The 17,075-nt window shown below is 37.8% G+C and overlaps 1 protein-coding gene across 7 annotated transcripts in view; it reads right to left on the bottom strand.

The window, feature by feature from the left end:
- WDFY3 (WD repeat and FYVE domain containing 3) overlaps positions 1-17,075 on the bottom strand; it is a 290,091-nt gene that overhangs the window by 90,889 nt on the left and 182,127 nt on the right. For all 7 annotated transcript variants that reach the window (XM_043514073.1, XM_043514074.1, XM_043514078.1 and 4 more), the window contains 6 exons: positions 14,965-15,117; positions 9,778-9,851; positions 9,517-9,678; positions 6,599-6,693; positions 2,532-2,652; positions 671-888 (listed from right to left, as the gene is read on the bottom strand). In XM_043514073.1, the coding sequence (XP_043370008.1) occupies positions 671-888; positions 2,532-2,652; positions 6,599-6,693; positions 9,517-9,678; positions 9,778-9,851; positions 14,965-15,117 (823 nt within the window). The remainder of the gene's footprint in view (positions 1-670; positions 889-2,531; positions 2,653-6,598; positions 6,694-9,516; positions 9,679-9,777; positions 9,852-14,964; positions 15,118-17,075) is intronic.

Consider the following 17,075-nt stretch of genomic DNA (forward strand, 5'->3'; position numbering starts at 1 on the left):
CAAATCACACCTTAAGTTAAACCAGTGCAATTTTCTCATCCACAAAAGCCTGAAGGTGGCCTTTGTCTTCCTCCTCAGTTGAGATGATTTACCCTGTATAGCTAGCACTGTTTACCTGTAAAGAATCACATTTGTAATGAAAGAAAATGCTATATGCTGGCTTTCAAGTTGAAATTCCCCTAAAAGCAGAAGGCCAGCAAGACAACACAAACAGTACAGTAGCACTAGTGGGAGGGCAATAATCAGATAGGACACCACGTCCACCTACAGAGAGTTGGTGTTGGCCATTATGGGCAAGCTGGAGGTGTTCAAAATTGATCCAGTGGCCCATAAACCTTACAAAATCTAGTTATTTAGGCATTGTGCAGGGAGGTGAGGGGGCAATTTCACCCTAAGAGAAAATTGTATTGAAACTTGCATTATGATGTGACCATACCATTTTTAAGAGTGGTCTGTAAAATATCTCCCTTTCACTTAAGAAAACCAAAATTCAATAGCCTAAACAAATAACGGGAAGGAGCAACCATGGCAACCAACACAACAAACCTTTTAGTACTGAAAACTACTTGATAACACACTGTATTGCAAGATAAATTTTGTAGTAGTAACACAATTCTTAGAAGATAAAAATATCAAAAGACATCTTTAAATCATAATTGAAAGCTCATACCTAGCACAGTGCCAATCTTATTGGTCAAAACAGAATCTGTCTGATCAAGCCAGCCTCCACCGCTGAGGCCTTCTTTAAACTTGATGAGTATAGGCTGATTACTTAGCAGGACCACAAGAATTCTCATGGCTGCAGTTACTGTGGTAGAGTGCAGATGTTCTTCCATAAACAACATAATCCAATCAAAACCCAGGGTCCTGACGAGTTCTTCGGATGCCCTAATAAAAAAAAAAGGTTAAATATTTAAAGATTTCGTACAATGGATAGCTTGGCAAGAAAGAAAGCTTCAATATCAGACAAATACAGACAAGAACAACAGAGAAAATTAAAATCAGTCAAAACATGGACTGTTTTCTCAGGCTACCTGCTACAGAAGGAACTGTCAATCAGATTTCTTTAGCAGTAACTACTACAGAGTGGTCAGTATTTGTTTGGTTCAATGTGATGGGAGGATTGAGAATATAGTCACTGGGATTATTACAGCTGGCTTTGAGATTACTCTAAAAACTGATGCGATACTGGAGGTTAAACAGGAAATTTATGTCTTCAAATTACAACTTCTAGATAATATAACTGTTTCTTATATGAGTCATTTACAGGTTATAAAGTTATACAGAAGTTATTCAAAAAATTGGAAAACATCAAATCTTTGTGCCATGCACAGGCAGAAGGAAAGTGTTAAGCAGAAACTTTCGAAAAAATGTAGCATATCTCATTTACAAATTTGGGATGTACTTGAACAACCCAAGTTGTTGAATTCCCAGATTACGTTTGAGGTTAAGATTCATTGCCTAAAAGCTATGGTAGAAGTTGAATATGCTACGTAATCCACAAAAATACATCAAACAGGCTCAATGCAGCTGTAGCATGATTGTTAGAATCCTTTAAACCAGAAGATTCAAACTCGACACACAGGGTACAAGACCCTTTTTGCTCTACTTTATGGCTCTTTTGTTTCATTAACCATAAATTGACAGGATTTCACCTGAAATGTTAAATAAATTTTAATACTTTAGAATTAACGAAGTTATTGAGAATTTTTTTATATTGGGATTATTTGATAATTAAATTTTAAATTTTCTGGAATTTGACTGCACCTCTCGCTGTAAATGAGGATGGCTTCTCTTTTTATATTTTTATTTTCTCAATCATTGTATCTGAAATTGTTATATAAAAGTTATAAATAAAGAATTAAGGAGAGCATTAAGAAATCCGAAACCTGGTTGTGTCTAGATGAAGGGTTAAAAAAACCCAACAAACAGTGAAGTCACACAACTGAACACTTCCTTCCTCCCTCCCCACCCCCACCTTTAAAAATGAACAGATGGAATCCCTGCAATTGTTATTTCATGAAATAAAATACAAAAAAATTTTGTTTCTCTTAGGGAAAGTCCACATAATTCTTCTCCCGTGCAGCTCCATCCTGTGGTAGCAACAACAGTGGATTTTGTAGCTCAGATATGGTGCAGGTGTTTTTACCATCATGCTATCTAAACACAATTAGAGGGTGATTTGGAGGACGAAGAGCAAAGTTAGATGAGACAGTAATAAAATACACTTGCACACTGTGTCTACACTAGTGCTGACACTGTTGCTACCACAGGTGGGAATACATGGTTGAAGAATTACGTATCTGATTTTTTCTAGTGTAGCCAAAGCCAAATCCTGCTTTCAGTGACACCAGTGTATATTATGAATAATTTCACTTAATTTCATGGATTTCCTCTGGATTTATACCTGTTATAACTCATGACCAGAGTGTGGCTCAGCAGACTTTCTCCCCCTTTACCTGTTATCATAAATCAAACCCACTATTACAGTTACCTCCTTCTTCTCCATCAGATGAATTATTTATACTTACTGCAAGTTAACACTTGTCTTTTCTTTAGACGTGTATACAAGTTTGAGAAGGATATCTAAAAGTCTGTTCCGCAGAAGAATAAGATTAGCAGAAGCAAGGCTTCCAAAATCATCCTCTGTTCCTAAACATAAAATTCAGAAATTAAGTGGAATACGAAGCAGATAGCTTTAAACAACTGCAGTCTAACATAATAAAACCAGCCGTTAAAAGCAGGTTGAACAATAGAAAAAAACAAAACACAGTCAGTTTGGATATATAGAATCATAGACTCGTAGGACTGGAAGGGACCTTGAGAGCTCATCTATTCAGTCCTTTGAACTCATGGCAGGACCAAGTATTATCTAGAACATCCTTGACAGGTGTTTGTCTAACCTGCTTTTAAAAATCTCCAATGATGGAGATTCCACAACCTTCTTAGGCAATTTATTCCAGTGTTTAACCATCCTGACAGTTAGGAAGTTTTTCCTAATGTCCAACCTAAACCACCCTTGCTGCAATTTAAGTCCATTGCTTCTTGTCTATCCTCTGAGGTGAAGGAGAATATTTTTCCCCCTTCTTTTTGTAACAACCTTTTATGTATTTGCAAACTGTTATGTCCCCTCTTAGTCTTCTCTTCTCCAGACGAAACAAACCCAATTTTTTCAGTCTTCCCTCATAGTCATGTTTTCTAGACCTTTAATCATTTTTGTTGCTCATCTCTGGACTTTCTCCGATTTGTCCACATCTTTCCTGAAATGTGGTGCCCAGAACTGGAAACAATACTCCAGTTGAAGTAATCAGAAGTAATCCAAATCAGAGTAGGGCTGAAGAATTGCTTCTCAGTCTTGCTTACAATACTCCTGCTAATAATCCCAGAACAAGGTTTGCTTTTTTTGCAACAGTATTACACTGTTGACTCATATTCAGCTTGTGATCCACTATGACCCCCCAGATCCCTTTCTGCAGTCCTCCTTCCTAAGCAGTCAATTCCCATTTTGTACATGTGCAATTGATTGTTCCTTTCTAAGTGGAGTATTTTGCATTTGTCCTTATTGAATGTCATTGAATTGAATAATATGCTCCTTATTATGAAACCTCGACAACAAACCTGCTACTGCAAAATAAGGAAGGGGTAAAATTAGTTTCATTTTCTTTTAGGCACAGATTCCCAAAGTATGTCAGCCCAACTACTTCCATAACGTATTTGCACACTACAATGCATCAGAGTTTCAAAATGCCACCCCTAAGAAAAAATGTTCCATTATTCTGCATGGCGTAAGCAGAGATATTCCAAGTATAAAATTCTTAACTGTTTGTTGGTCCTACAGAGTCATAAACATGCATGGCGCTCTACAAATAAAAAAGATCCTGCCCCAAGGAGCTTAAATCTAAAGCGACAAAAAAACCCCACACAAACACAAAAACCCCTATGAGGGATTTAGATACTGGGGAAGATGCAAGGATAGAAGGGCTAAAGAAAGAAGTTGATAAATGCATCTTAAGTGTCACTTTTTTTTGTTAGTGTTTGTTTCTTTCTACTGTACCTTCCTTCACTTCAGCTTGTGAACCTATGCGTGTGCACACAGACGAAAATCAAGTTTTTACATTCTGCAGGAAAAGCACGTTTTGAGGGAAGTTTAAAAAAAAAAAGAAGAGGGTGGGTTCATAAAGGTCCAAAGATAGCTGTTTGCAGAAAAAAGAAGAGTGGGAGTGATCTACTGCAAACAGGTGTTTCTGAAACGTTTTGTTTGAATACACCAAGCCTTAATAATCGACCTTAAAATCCACTTGTCTACCGATTCATAATCTCCCAAATCACCTCTCCACTCACTGAATTATGTAATATCCCTGTGACAGCTACAGCAAACATTTACTTTAAAAATAATGCTAATGGAAGATATTTACATATTTATTTCTCTTTTAATGCAATTTACTAGCTGGAAACAAGGAAGAGAAACATGCCCAGTAACATCTCACACAATAAATAAAAGATTCCTGTAATGCTAAACAAAGGATCAATAGACAATAAAGACAAATTCCTTTAAATAAGGGGAAAGAAAATCAAAATTCAGAGATAGAAGTACAATACATATTCTCTAATACCTCCTCAACTGAACAATCACTACTACAATTGTACTGTTGTAATAGCAGCTTTTAATTATAGTTACTAATGATGTATCAATAAGATCTTGGAACTTTCAGAACAGGAGGAAGTTTAAGATGTCAGGACTATACAGTGGCTTCATTTTCCTGCTTCAACCTTGTGACAGGAGTTTCACTGGAATGTCTTACGTCTGTAGCTTTAAAATAAAAAATATTTTTGAAGTACCTAACAAAGTGTTCATCTGCAGAGGAGATGTAGGCAATTATTTTTTCTGCATGAAAAAAAAAAACAGACCATACTAATTGATGCTTTCACTTCCTTTTACTGAGTGAAAGAGATGCCACATTTGGAGGACAGATGGCACCAGTCATCCGATGAAGTGAGCTGTAGCTCACGAAAGCTTATGCTCAAATAAATTGCTGGAAATGGCCCACCTTGCTTCCCACCATGAAAGGTTTTCCAAAGTAAAACTATTTCTCCACAAGTACTCCTTTTCTTATTTCTCCATGTTATTTCTCCCCCCCATCCCACCCCCCACTGTTCCTCAGATGTTCTTATTAACTGCTGGAAATGGCCCACTTTGCTTGTCACCATGAAAGGTTTTCCTCCTTCCCCCTTCCCCCGCTGGTGATGGCTCATCTTAAGTGATCACTCTCCTTACAGTAAAAAGAAAAGGAGTACTTGTGGCACCTTAGAGACTAACAAATTTATTAGAGCATAAGCTTTCGTGAGCTACAGCTCACTTCATCAGATGCATTTGGTGGAAAAAACAGAGGAGAGATTTATATACACACACACAGAGAACATGAAACAATGGGTTTATCATACACACTGTAAGGAGAGTGATCACTTAAGATAAGCCATCACCAGCAGCGGGGGGGGGGGGGGGGGGAAGAAGGAAAACCTTTCATGGTGACAAGCAAGGTAGGCTAATTCCAGCAGTTAACAAGAATATCAGAGGAACAGTGGGGGGTGGGGTGGGGGGGAGAAATGACATGGGGAAATAGTTTTACTTTGTGTAATGACTCATCCATTCCCAGTCTCTATTCAAGCCTAAGTTAATTGTATCCAGTTTGCAAATTAATTCCAATTCAGCAGTCTCTCCTTGGAGTCTGTTTTTGAAGCTTTTTTGTTGAAGGATAGCCACTCTTAGGTCTGTGATCGAGTGACCAGAGAGATTGAAGTGTTCTCCAACTGGTTTTTGAATGTTATAATTCTTGACGTCTGATTTATGTCCATTCATTCTTTTATGTAGAGACTGTCCAGTTTGGCCAATGTACATGGCAGAGGGGCATTGCTGGCACATGATGGCATATATCACATTGGTAGATGCGCAGGTGAATGAGCCTCTGATAGTGTGGCTGATGTGATTAGGTGATATGATGGTATCCCCTGAATAGATATGTGAACAGAGTTGGCAACGGGCTTTGTTGCAAGGATAGGTTCCTGGGTTAGTGGTTCTGTTGTGTGGCGTGTGGTTGCTGGTGAGTATTTCTCCTTACAGTGTGTATGATAAAACCCATTGTTTCATGTTCTCTGTGTGTGTATATAAATCTCTCCAATGTATTTTCCACCAAATGCATCCGATGAAGTGAGCTGTAGCTCACGAAAGCTTATGCTCAAATAAATTTGTTAGTCTCTAAGGTGCCACAAGTACTCCTTTTCTTTTCACCAGTCATCCCTGTCTCATTTAAGAGGTGGAGATGCCCAACTGTTTTGAAGAAGTGAGTGGGAAGAAGTAGAAAGAAAATATAGTGTTAAGTGAATCAAAACAAAATGAGAGTAGATACAAACAGGCTTTATTTTTGCACTGCTTGCTTTGCATGAAACATTTAAAACTTTAAGCTGGAGCCAGTATACAAAGCTGGAGCCAGCATAGTAGAATTAAAATGTAGAAATCATCATCATCAACAACAATTTTAGAGCATTTAAGCACACAGAGTGTGTCCCAGATGATTATTTCTCAAACACTGGAGCTACTTACCAGTTTCAAGCTTTTCTTCATTGTTTACCTCCATAACTACAAACTTCTCACAGACTGCAAATGTAGGCAAAGTGGAAGAGATAACCTGTCCAAACCTTTATGGATAGAGAATTACAATGTGTATTTCTGTGACAGATGGACTTTAATCTGTCCATAATTCACATCTAATAGAATAAAAATACTAGAGAGATGAAAGTATACCAAAAATGTTAATCCCGTCACTTGTAAAGGCAAAGTTGCCTCAATCTAACATTGTTTGTCAACTGATATGCAAACGAGAATGCAGTCACTTTGACCCATTCAGATGGCTAATGTACTTGCTAGGTAAAATATATTGAAAATGCTAGGTTTTAAGAGAGGAAAGTTGGAAATATCTCCAGATCCAGACCAAAGGAATGTTAGAAGGTATAGGGGACAATCATTACTCAGAGACTATAATATGTTCCCCAAGATGGTATACCTTATCAAACATTACTCTTTAAAATGATAATGAAATCTTAACTGGCAGGGATGATATGATAATGAATGATCTCCCCCCCACAGGCATAAAAAATAGTCCAACACAAATGTGATCTCAGAAAGGGGGAAGAATGACAGCTCCTTGGAGGGAAGAGACTGTCTCAGTGACAAGACACCTAAAGAAAGGGTCAAAGTAAGATATTGCATAATCTCACTGTAACTAATCCAAGATGTACCTACCTATCTTAACTCTTGCAAAGTTATACATACACATCATTTAATTTTTTTAAATCTTATTTTGTCTCTCTATTATTGTTTTGATGACAAGTCACTGTGGAAAAAGTCACTATCTACCCTGGAGCTCATAATTGTAGCACTGCTCTAGAAAATGCCACTGAGGTTCTGGCTGCTGTCCGAAGTACAGGGAAAGCCAGTGGCCATGACGAATGGTAGGAACAGAAACAGAGGAGAGATTTATATACACACACAGAGAACATGAAACAATGGGTTTATCATACACACTGTAAGGAGAAAGAAAAGGAGTACTTGTGGCACCTTAGAGACTAACAAATTTATTAGAGCATAAGCTTTCGTGAACTACAGCTCACTTCATCGGATGCATCCGATGAAGTGAGCTGTAGTTCACGAAAGCTTATGCTCTAATAAATTTGTTAGTCTCTAAGGTGCCACAAGTACTCCTTTTCTTTTTGCGAATACAGACTAACACGGCTGCTACTCTGAAAACTGTAAGGAGAGTGATCACTTAAGATAAGCCATCACCAGCAGCGGGGGGGGGGGGGGAGGAAAACCTTTCATGGTCACAAGCAAGGTAGGCTAATTCCAGCAGTTAACAAGAATATCAGTGGAACAGTGCGGGGGGGGGGGGGGGGGGAGAAATACCATGGGGAAATAGTTTTACTTTGTGTAATGACTCATCCACTCCCAGTCTCTATTCAAGCCTAAATTAATTGTATCCAGTTTGCAAATTAATTCCAATTCAGCAGTCTCTCGTTGGAGTCTGTTTTTGAAGCTTTTTTGTTGAAGTATAGCCACTCTTAGGTCTGTGATCGAGTGACCAGAGAGATTGAAGTGTTCTCCAACTGGTTTTTGAATGTTATAATTCTTGACGTCTGATTTGTGTCCATTCATTCTCTTACGTAGAGACTGTCCAGTTTGGCCAATGTACATGGCAGAGGGGCATTGCTGGCACATGATGGCATATATCACATTGGTAGATGCGCAGGTGAACAAGCCTCTGATAGTGTGGCTGATGTGATTAGGCCCTATGATGGTATCCCCTGAATAGATATGTGGACAGAGTTGGCAACGGGCTTTGTTGCAAGAATTGTAACATTCAAAAACCAGTTGGAGAACACTTCAATCGCTCTGGTCACTCGATTAAAGACCTAAGAGTGGCTATCCTTCAACAAAAAAGCTTCAAAAACAGACTCCAAGGAGAGACTGCTGAATTGGAATTAATTTGCAAACTGGATACAATTAACTTAGGCTTGAATAGAGACTGGGAATGGATGAGTCATTACACAAAGTAAAACTATTTCCCCATGTTATTTCTCCCCCCCACCCCACCCCCCACTGTTCCTCAGATATTCTTGTTAACTGCTGGAATTAGCCTACCTTGCTTGTCACCATGAAAGGTTTTCCTCCTTTTCTCCCCCCCCCCCCCCGCTGCTGGTGATGGCTTATCTTAAGTGAGCACTCTCCTTACAGTGTGTATGATAAACCCATTGTTTCATGTTCTCTGTGTGTGTATATAAATCTCTCCTCTGTTTTTTCCGATGCATCCGAAGAAGCGAGCTGTAGCTCATGAAAGCTTATGCTCTAATAAATTTGTTAGTCTCTAAGGTGCCACAAGTACTGCTTTTCTTTTTATCAGCGAATGTTACCTATTAGCTAGAAGTAAGTCTCTCAGATACGAGTGATAAACGGTGGCAAATGCCACATTTTAACGACAACTGGATTAACAACAACTCTATGCATCCGATGAAGTGAGCTGTAGCTCACGAAAGCTTATGCTCTAATAAATTTGTTAGTCTCTAAGGTGCCACAAGTACTCCTTTTCTTTTAACAACTCTATGGGTTCTGAAATACCACCCCAATTTAAGTAGAAATGACACACAGACTTAACAATATCTAAATAAGTTTCATAATCTTTCATAGTAACTGTGGACTTAGAACTTTGTATTCCTCCATTACTGTCCTACATACTGGAAAACATTTTAACGAGTATCAGTATTCAGTCATTCCTGTTTTGACTTAGACTTAAGATACAAGTCGATGTACTGGCTTTAAACTATTTTCTATGTTTGGTTCTGCCATTTCTACTGGAACTATTCCATACATAAACTCTTTACTTTAGTCACCCTAGAAGAATTACTATCAGCAGGTTTCTTGCAAAAGCACTAGCATCTTTAAAATAAATCAGTAAACGTTTGTGCTACCTGAGCAGGTCATTGCTGCTGGGGAAGCCCTGAAGCAAAAAGCTCAGTACATTACTAATTGCAGCAATAGTGGGCTGGGACAAAGACATATCTCGAAGAGTCAGCAACAGTTTGGGGATTAGCTGGAATTCCCTCATTAATTTAGCGTTCTTTGAGGCTTCACTGAAAGAGAGAAAAGATTTAAACAATGAAAACATCTTCTGTGTATGTGTGTAATTTGTTATCCCGTAGGCCTTATTATGAGCCAGTGTCAGCTAATACCTGGACTCTGTGAGAAGTTCAATGAAGTGCTCAAACAATGAAAGATGAAGCTCATATGGTGCATGAAGCCAGACCTGAAATACAGAATGCACAGTGGTACATTTTGTACACAAATCTATTTTCTTGTTTAAGTTAAACAAAAAGTTAACATCCTATTTAATATACCAAGAGATAGACAAGCCTCAGCTTACAGCTTAAAAAAAAAGTCAAACAGAGGATTAAAATCCTTGCTGTACATCATAATTATCCTGTCCACTCTGTTCAAATGCTAATTTCAAAGCCATAAATTATATAGCCATCAGTCCCAAATAAAGTTCAAACAGATGAACAAAAGACTACAGAAGAATACAGGGAACCAAAAGTTCTCTCTCAGCATATAGTAAAATGGGAGTTAAGTTTAACAACATCAGAATATAGCAAAACTAGGCTGTGTGAAAAGCTTGTCAGCCTGATTCTGATTTCAACTACACCCATTTTATGTCTAATGTATCTTCACTGGAATTACTCTGGATTTACATTGGTGCAAATGTGATCAGAATCAGGCTCTACATATCTTTTAAAATACTTTTTAATTGACATGAAGCTATATTTGTTTGCAATAATTAGCTTAGTTTCTCTGTCAAGATTAAACAATATCTTCACTGACAACTCTTCTCAGTGTCGTACCAAATTTTCCACAGAATGTTTTAAGTAATTATTTCTATTCTTTACTGCAGATTAATAGTTAAATCAATAGAAACAGCAAGACAAACAAAAGTAAGTAAGTTCAACATTAAGGCTGTAAATTCTAAGTCTGGTTTGTCACTGAACAAAAAACAATGAAGAGCCGTGCCCCTTTTAGCATCCTTGTAATATATTATAAAAAGGTTTGAAAGAGTTTTTTTCATTTTTAGTAAATGGGTTTTCTTGCCCTTTGCATTTTTTTTTAAACTTTGGAAGTATCGGGAAGAGAAAGTCTTCTTTTCCCTGTTTAGCTGGAGGTCTCCCTTGGAGAACCCAAAGCAGACGATGCTTTCTCAATCCTAAATGAAGTGGTTGGGTTGTTGAATCTTAAAGACACTATCTTCTTACCGCTAGTTAAACAGGGTTTAAAAACAAAAACAAAGGTGTATACAGTCTAAGTAAACCACCTCCCTCTCACTTAATTAGGTTTCCCATTTTTTATATCTTTAGTATCATTAACTTATTAGTTCTCGAGTTGCTCTAAGAGTCTTTCATAAAAAACAAAGTAGAGATGACCCAAACTGAGCAGTTTCGTGGACACCAAGATCTTTGACACCACAGCTGTTACTTTGTTGATTATATTATCTCTGTGAAACCATTGAATAGCAGGATCTTCAACAAAATACTTTTTATTTTGATGATCTTATTCTTTGTGAAAGAAGACATTGCTCTGCTGAAGATCCTACTCTATGTTAATCTGTTCAAGACATCTACTGCTGAATCAGCAGAATAACGTTTGTTGAAAATTTTTTTGAACAAACTTTTTTTGGTTAAAAATACTTTTTTCAAAAAACAATACAATGTTGAAAAAAGCTAACTGGTTTTCTGGAAAATAAAGGCAATTTGACAAAAAATTTTCAAACAACTTGATTGTAGCTCTGATTCAGAAGTGAAGGTCTGCAGTGGGGATAGTTCAATCTGTTCACATCTTTGCTTTTTTTGGATTTAGGTTAGATATAATATAAAGAACAACATTAACAGGCACACAATACTTGTGTGTATTAGCATGCTGTAAACAAGCAAAAATGGGCACACACTCATTTTTCTTTTCTATGGATCACCTCTGAAACGTTAAAGTCAAAGGATCAACTTTTCATTTCCTGGCTACTTATTCATAACCTTAATACATTTAACCATGATAATACAGCCTGATGGATTTTCAAAGCACGTCACTGGCACTAATGAGAGAGCTGTAAGAATTCCATGAAAGTTAATTAAAAGAAATGCAACAGGAACAAATAGGCTCAATTTTCACACGTCCCCAAATGTGTATTTAGACACCTAAATTGACACAAAGGGATGAAAACTGGGCACTTCCGTATGTTAAGAGCTGATTTGAGCAAAACAGAATATCCTATTAGGGAATTAATATTTGAAAATAGGGCTTCTCAATTCAAAAAAATAGCAAAGTACTACAAGAAATAAGATTGTCTACTCAGCTTGTGTTTTGCATAGGTAAAAAGCTGAGAGAACTTAACAGTGCGTGATCAGAGTTCTGTGTATTAAGAACATAAGAACAGCCCTACTGGGTCAGACCAAAGGTCCATCTAGCCCAGTATCCTGTCTCCTGACAGTGGCCAGTGCCAGGTGCCCCAGAGGGAATGAACAGAACAGATAATCATCAAGTGATCTATACCCTGTTGCTCATTCCCAGCTTCTGGCAAACAGAGGCTGGGGCACCATTCCTGCCCATCCTGGCTAATAGCTATTGATGGATCTATCCTCCATGAATTTATCTAATTCTTTTTTTTAACCCTGTTATAGTCTTGGCCTTCACAACATCCTCTGGCAAGGAGTTCCATAGGTTGACTGGGCATTGTGTGAAGAAAAATTTCCTTTTATTTGTTTTAAACCTGCTGCCTAATAATTTCATTTGGTAACCACTAGTTCTTGTGTTCTGAAAAGTAGTAAACAACACTTCCTTATCTACTTTCTCTACACCAGTCATAATTTTATAGATCTCAATCATATATGTCCCCTTAGCCGTCTCTTGTCAAAGCTGAAAATTCCCAGTCTTATTAATCTCTCCTCATACTGAAACCTTTCCATACCCCTAATCATTTTTATTGCCCTTTTCTGAACCTTTTCCAATTCCAATACATCTTTTTTGAGATGGGGAGATCACATCTGCACACAGTACTCAAGATTTGGGCATACCATGGATTATATAGAGGCAACATGATATTTTCTGTCCTATTGTCTAGCCCTTTCTTAATTGTTCCCAGCATTCTGTTCACTTTTTTGACTGCCATTGCACACAGAGTGGATATTTTCAGGGAACCATCTACAACGACTCCAAGGTCTCTTTCTTGAGTGATACAGCTTATTTAGACCCCCATCATTTTATATGTATAGCTGGGATTATGCTTTCTAATGTGCATTACTTTGCATTTATCAACATTAAATTTCATCTGCTGTTTTGTTGCCCAGTCACCCAGTTTTGAGAGATCCTCTTGTAGCTCTTTGCAGTCTGCCTGGGTCTTAACTATCTTTAGTAATTTTCTATCAGCTGTAAATTTTGCCACCTCACTGTTTTTCCAGATCATTTATGAATAGGTTGAATAGGACTGGTCCCAGAACAGGCCCCTAGAGGACACCACTCTTTACCTCTCTCCATTTTGAAAACTGACCATTTATACCTACCCCTTGTTTCCTGTCTTAACCAGTTACCAATCCACAAGAGCACCTTCCCTCTTATCCCGTGGCAGCTTACTTTGCACAAGAGCCTTTGGTGAGGGACCTTGTGAAAGGCATTCTGAAAATCTAAGTATATTATATCCACTGGATCCCCTTGGTCCACATGCTTGTTAACCCCTTGGAAAAATTCTAGGAGATTGGTGAGGCATGATTTCCCTTTACTAAAACCATGTTGACTCTTCCTCAACGAAGTATGTTCATCTATACATCTGTCAATATTGTTCTTTATTATAGTTTCAACCAGTTTGCCCGGTACTGAAGTCAGGCTTACAGGTCTGTAATTGCTGGGATCACCTCTGGAATCCTTTTTAAAAATTGGTGTCGCATTAGCTATCTTCCAGTCATCTAATACAGAAGTTGATTTAAAAGATAGGTAACAGACTACAGTTAGTAGTTCTGCAATTTCACATTTGAGTTCCTTCAGAACTCTTGTGAATACCATTTGGTCCTGGTGACTTAATGCTGTTTAATTTATCAATTTGTTCCAAAATCTCCTCTAATGATACCTCAATCTGGGACAGTTCCTCAGATCAGTCATCTAAAAAGAACGGCTCAGATTTGGAAATCCCCCTCACATCCTCACACAGATGCAAAGAATTCATTTAGTTTCTCCGCAATGGCCTTATCGTCCTTGAGTGCGCCTTTAGCACCTCCATTGTCCAGTGGCCCCACTGGTCGTTTAGCAGGCTTCCTGCTTCTAATGTACTTAAAAAAAATTGCCATTACTTTTTGAGTCTTTGGCTAACTGTTCCTCAAATTCTTTTTTGGCCTTCCTAATTGTATTTTTATACTTCACTTGCCAGTGTTTATACTCCTTTCTATTTTCTTCACTAGGATTTAACTTCCACTTTTTAAAGGATGCCTTTTTGCCTCTCACTGCTTCTTTTATTTTGTTAGCATGGTGATTCTTTTTTGGTTCTTGTACTATGTTTTTTAATTTGGGGTATATATTTAAGTTGAGCCTCTATTATGGTGTCTTTAAAAAGTTTCCATGCAACTTGCAGAGATTTCACTTTTGGCACTGTACCCTTTAATTTCTGTTTAACCATCCACCTCATTTTTGTGTAGTTCCCCTTTCTGAAATTAAATGCTACAGTGGTCTGCTGTGGTGTTTTTCCTGCCACAGGAATATTAAATTTGATTATATTATGGTCACTATTACCAAGCTGTCCAGCTATATTCACACCTTGTGTAACATCTTATGTAACATGCTTTTGCTATTCTTCACACAATAGCATAAGATAAGGACAAGAACAGCAGCATTTAACTCTGAATTACTTTACTTTTATTGGTTTAAAACTGCAAGCTTAGGGTTCTTTTTGTAGGCCATGCATATGGAAGTTTAATGGGGATCTGACACACAGATTTGGATATGCTGTACTGGAATTTTACCCCATTGTTATTTTCAAAGTATCTTTTGTCTCTCAATATATTTACCACAGTAAAACATACAGGTTAGCAGAAACTGCTGTTCAACTGCTAACTGCAAACCTCATCCTCTTCTACAATGAAAAGGTACACCTTTTGTATCCAGTAATAATTTTATTAGCAGTGAAGCAATTGCAGCAGGAAGATTACCATGAGAATTACACTGTGGTAGATCAGAGGCGCTCTACAGTTTGTCCACTGTACTGAACTATGTATAAAGTATAATATTCTCACAATAATCACCTTCTCTGTTGTGATTTACTGCCAAGCTATTATATTAGCATATGAATCATTAACCGTCCAAATAACATTTCTAGTTGTGAGGGATGCTATACGTACTTCAAAATCACATAGCAGATCCTGGAAGGCAGTTGAATTTGGAATAATGGAGGTTTCATGCCCACTATCCACAGTTCCCACCAAGGAAAAGGTCAAATGCAGTATATGGCTGTTCAGAAGGGAACGCTTCTTCTTTAGCAACATTGCCAGTAACTGGAAAAAAAAATTAGCAGCACATGAACATTCTTTTTAAGTCATTGTTCCTGTCAATAATCCATATTACAAACATTTTGCAGACAAAGAAAATATTAATCCTATCAAAGCACAATGGAACCAGCAGAGGAATGTGGACACAGTAAATCCACTTTAACAAAAGGGAGCTTTTATAAAATGTAGAGGCAATAAACTTCCTTTAACTTTGTAAGCTTGAAGGGTGTGATGAAAAAGAAGGAAGATGGAATTAGGATCAACTGGAAAAAGGGAAGCATGTTGAGCTGGAGGGATATTTCCCTGCACCTAAACGATCTAATATTCTTTATCACTGGCTGGGGCACACATCTAGCGCTGCACTGAATTTGCACTGCTGTAATCAGTACCACCTCAGACAAAAGGTCTCCAAAACCATTAGTTTAATATGGTAAGTGAAAGGCCATTTAATGGCAAAAGCAAGTAGGGCTTTTCAAATCTGAAGTCTGAGTCTTGAAGGGAATAACAGGGGATTCAAAGGCAAATTACAGAAGTGCTTTATATCCAAAATCTGAACAGTCCTGAATTCTAACTTTTAGTGACCCTAATCTAGTAATCCCATAACACTGATCATATACTTTTTCTGTGTTCCTAGGATTGCCATTTTTAAAAAAAGTATCTATTAATTATGGTTCTTTATTAATCCCCAGCAAAACAGTAGGTCAGAACACCAATAGAGACTATTTATATCCAGAAGTTTTTAAAAACATAATGGCAAATTTGATTATTACTATGCAATCAGTAGCTCTAAAACCTTGATATTCTGGGTGTTGTGCCCAGTGAGCAGAAATGGTCTACTGAGCTGGATTGTATTAAATGTGTAAGATCTGTTACAATATTTGAAAGCAAACTAGAAAGTACAATACTGAAACAGCAGTCTTTTCTCTTGGGGCAGCCTTTTGGGAAAAGGCCATCTTAAAAAAAGTGTTAAAATAATGTTAAATGTCTTTTTTAAACCCATCAAAATAGAAGATAGCTTGAATGAAAACTCACACTCAGCCCTCAACTCAACAATTGAGGCTAAGTATTGGCAGGGTCTTATGTGATCAAATAGATTCTATAGGAACAACAGGACATCATTATTTGAAGATAGGGTGAATGCCTTAATAAAATATCTGGGAATTATTTCTAATTCAGTAACACCCAAGTACTTCAATGATGACTTTGAAATGGGCTGGTACACAGTATTATGACGCCCTAGCACAAGCTGCCATCTCGTACTCCAGAACTTCCAGTTACTATAAGGCAAGCAACTTGCTCTTCTTCAAGCGCTCTTCCCTATGCATATTCCACTGTGGGTGGTTGACAAGCAGTACTCAAATACGAGGTGGGTGCGAGATTGTAGATGGCAGAGCTGAACAAAGAATTGCTGTTCCAAAAGATGCATTAGTAGAGGAGTCCTGTACAAAGACATAGTGTTTCACAAACGTGTGAACTGAGCTCCATGTAGCTGCCTTAAAAATATCAAGTAAAGGCACCTTATGAAGCAATACCACAGGTGTTGCTTGCCTTTTTGTGGAATGAGCTCTTATCCCAAAAAGGAGAGGAAGACTAGACAGCTGACAGAGCAAAATTCAGTCCAAGAAAATTTCAAAATTCTTTAAGAGGATATAGCCTGACCCGTGACCCTTTCTGCTTTGTCAACAAATAGTCTATGGGACTTCCTGATTGTTTTTGTTCTCTGCAGGTAAAAGGCTAAGGCTTATCCAACATCGAAGGAATGGAGCCTCCTTTCTTATGAGCATGTGTGAGGTTTTGGGAAGAACACAGGTAAGGAGATAGTCTGGTTCAGGTGAAACTCAGATGACTCTGGGGGTGAATTTAGGGTGTAAACATAATGAAACCTTGTCCTTATGGAATACAGTGTAAGGAGAATCCATCATCAGTACCCTAAGCTCACCAACCCTCCTGATTGAGGTGATGGC

The sequence above is a fragment of the Dermochelys coriacea genome, chromosome 4 (assembly GCF_009764565.3).
Source record: "Dermochelys coriacea isolate rDerCor1 chromosome 4, rDerCor1.pri.v4, whole genome shotgun sequence".
Taxonomy (NCBI): domain Eukaryota; kingdom Metazoa; phylum Chordata; order Testudines; family Dermochelyidae; genus Dermochelys; species Dermochelys coriacea.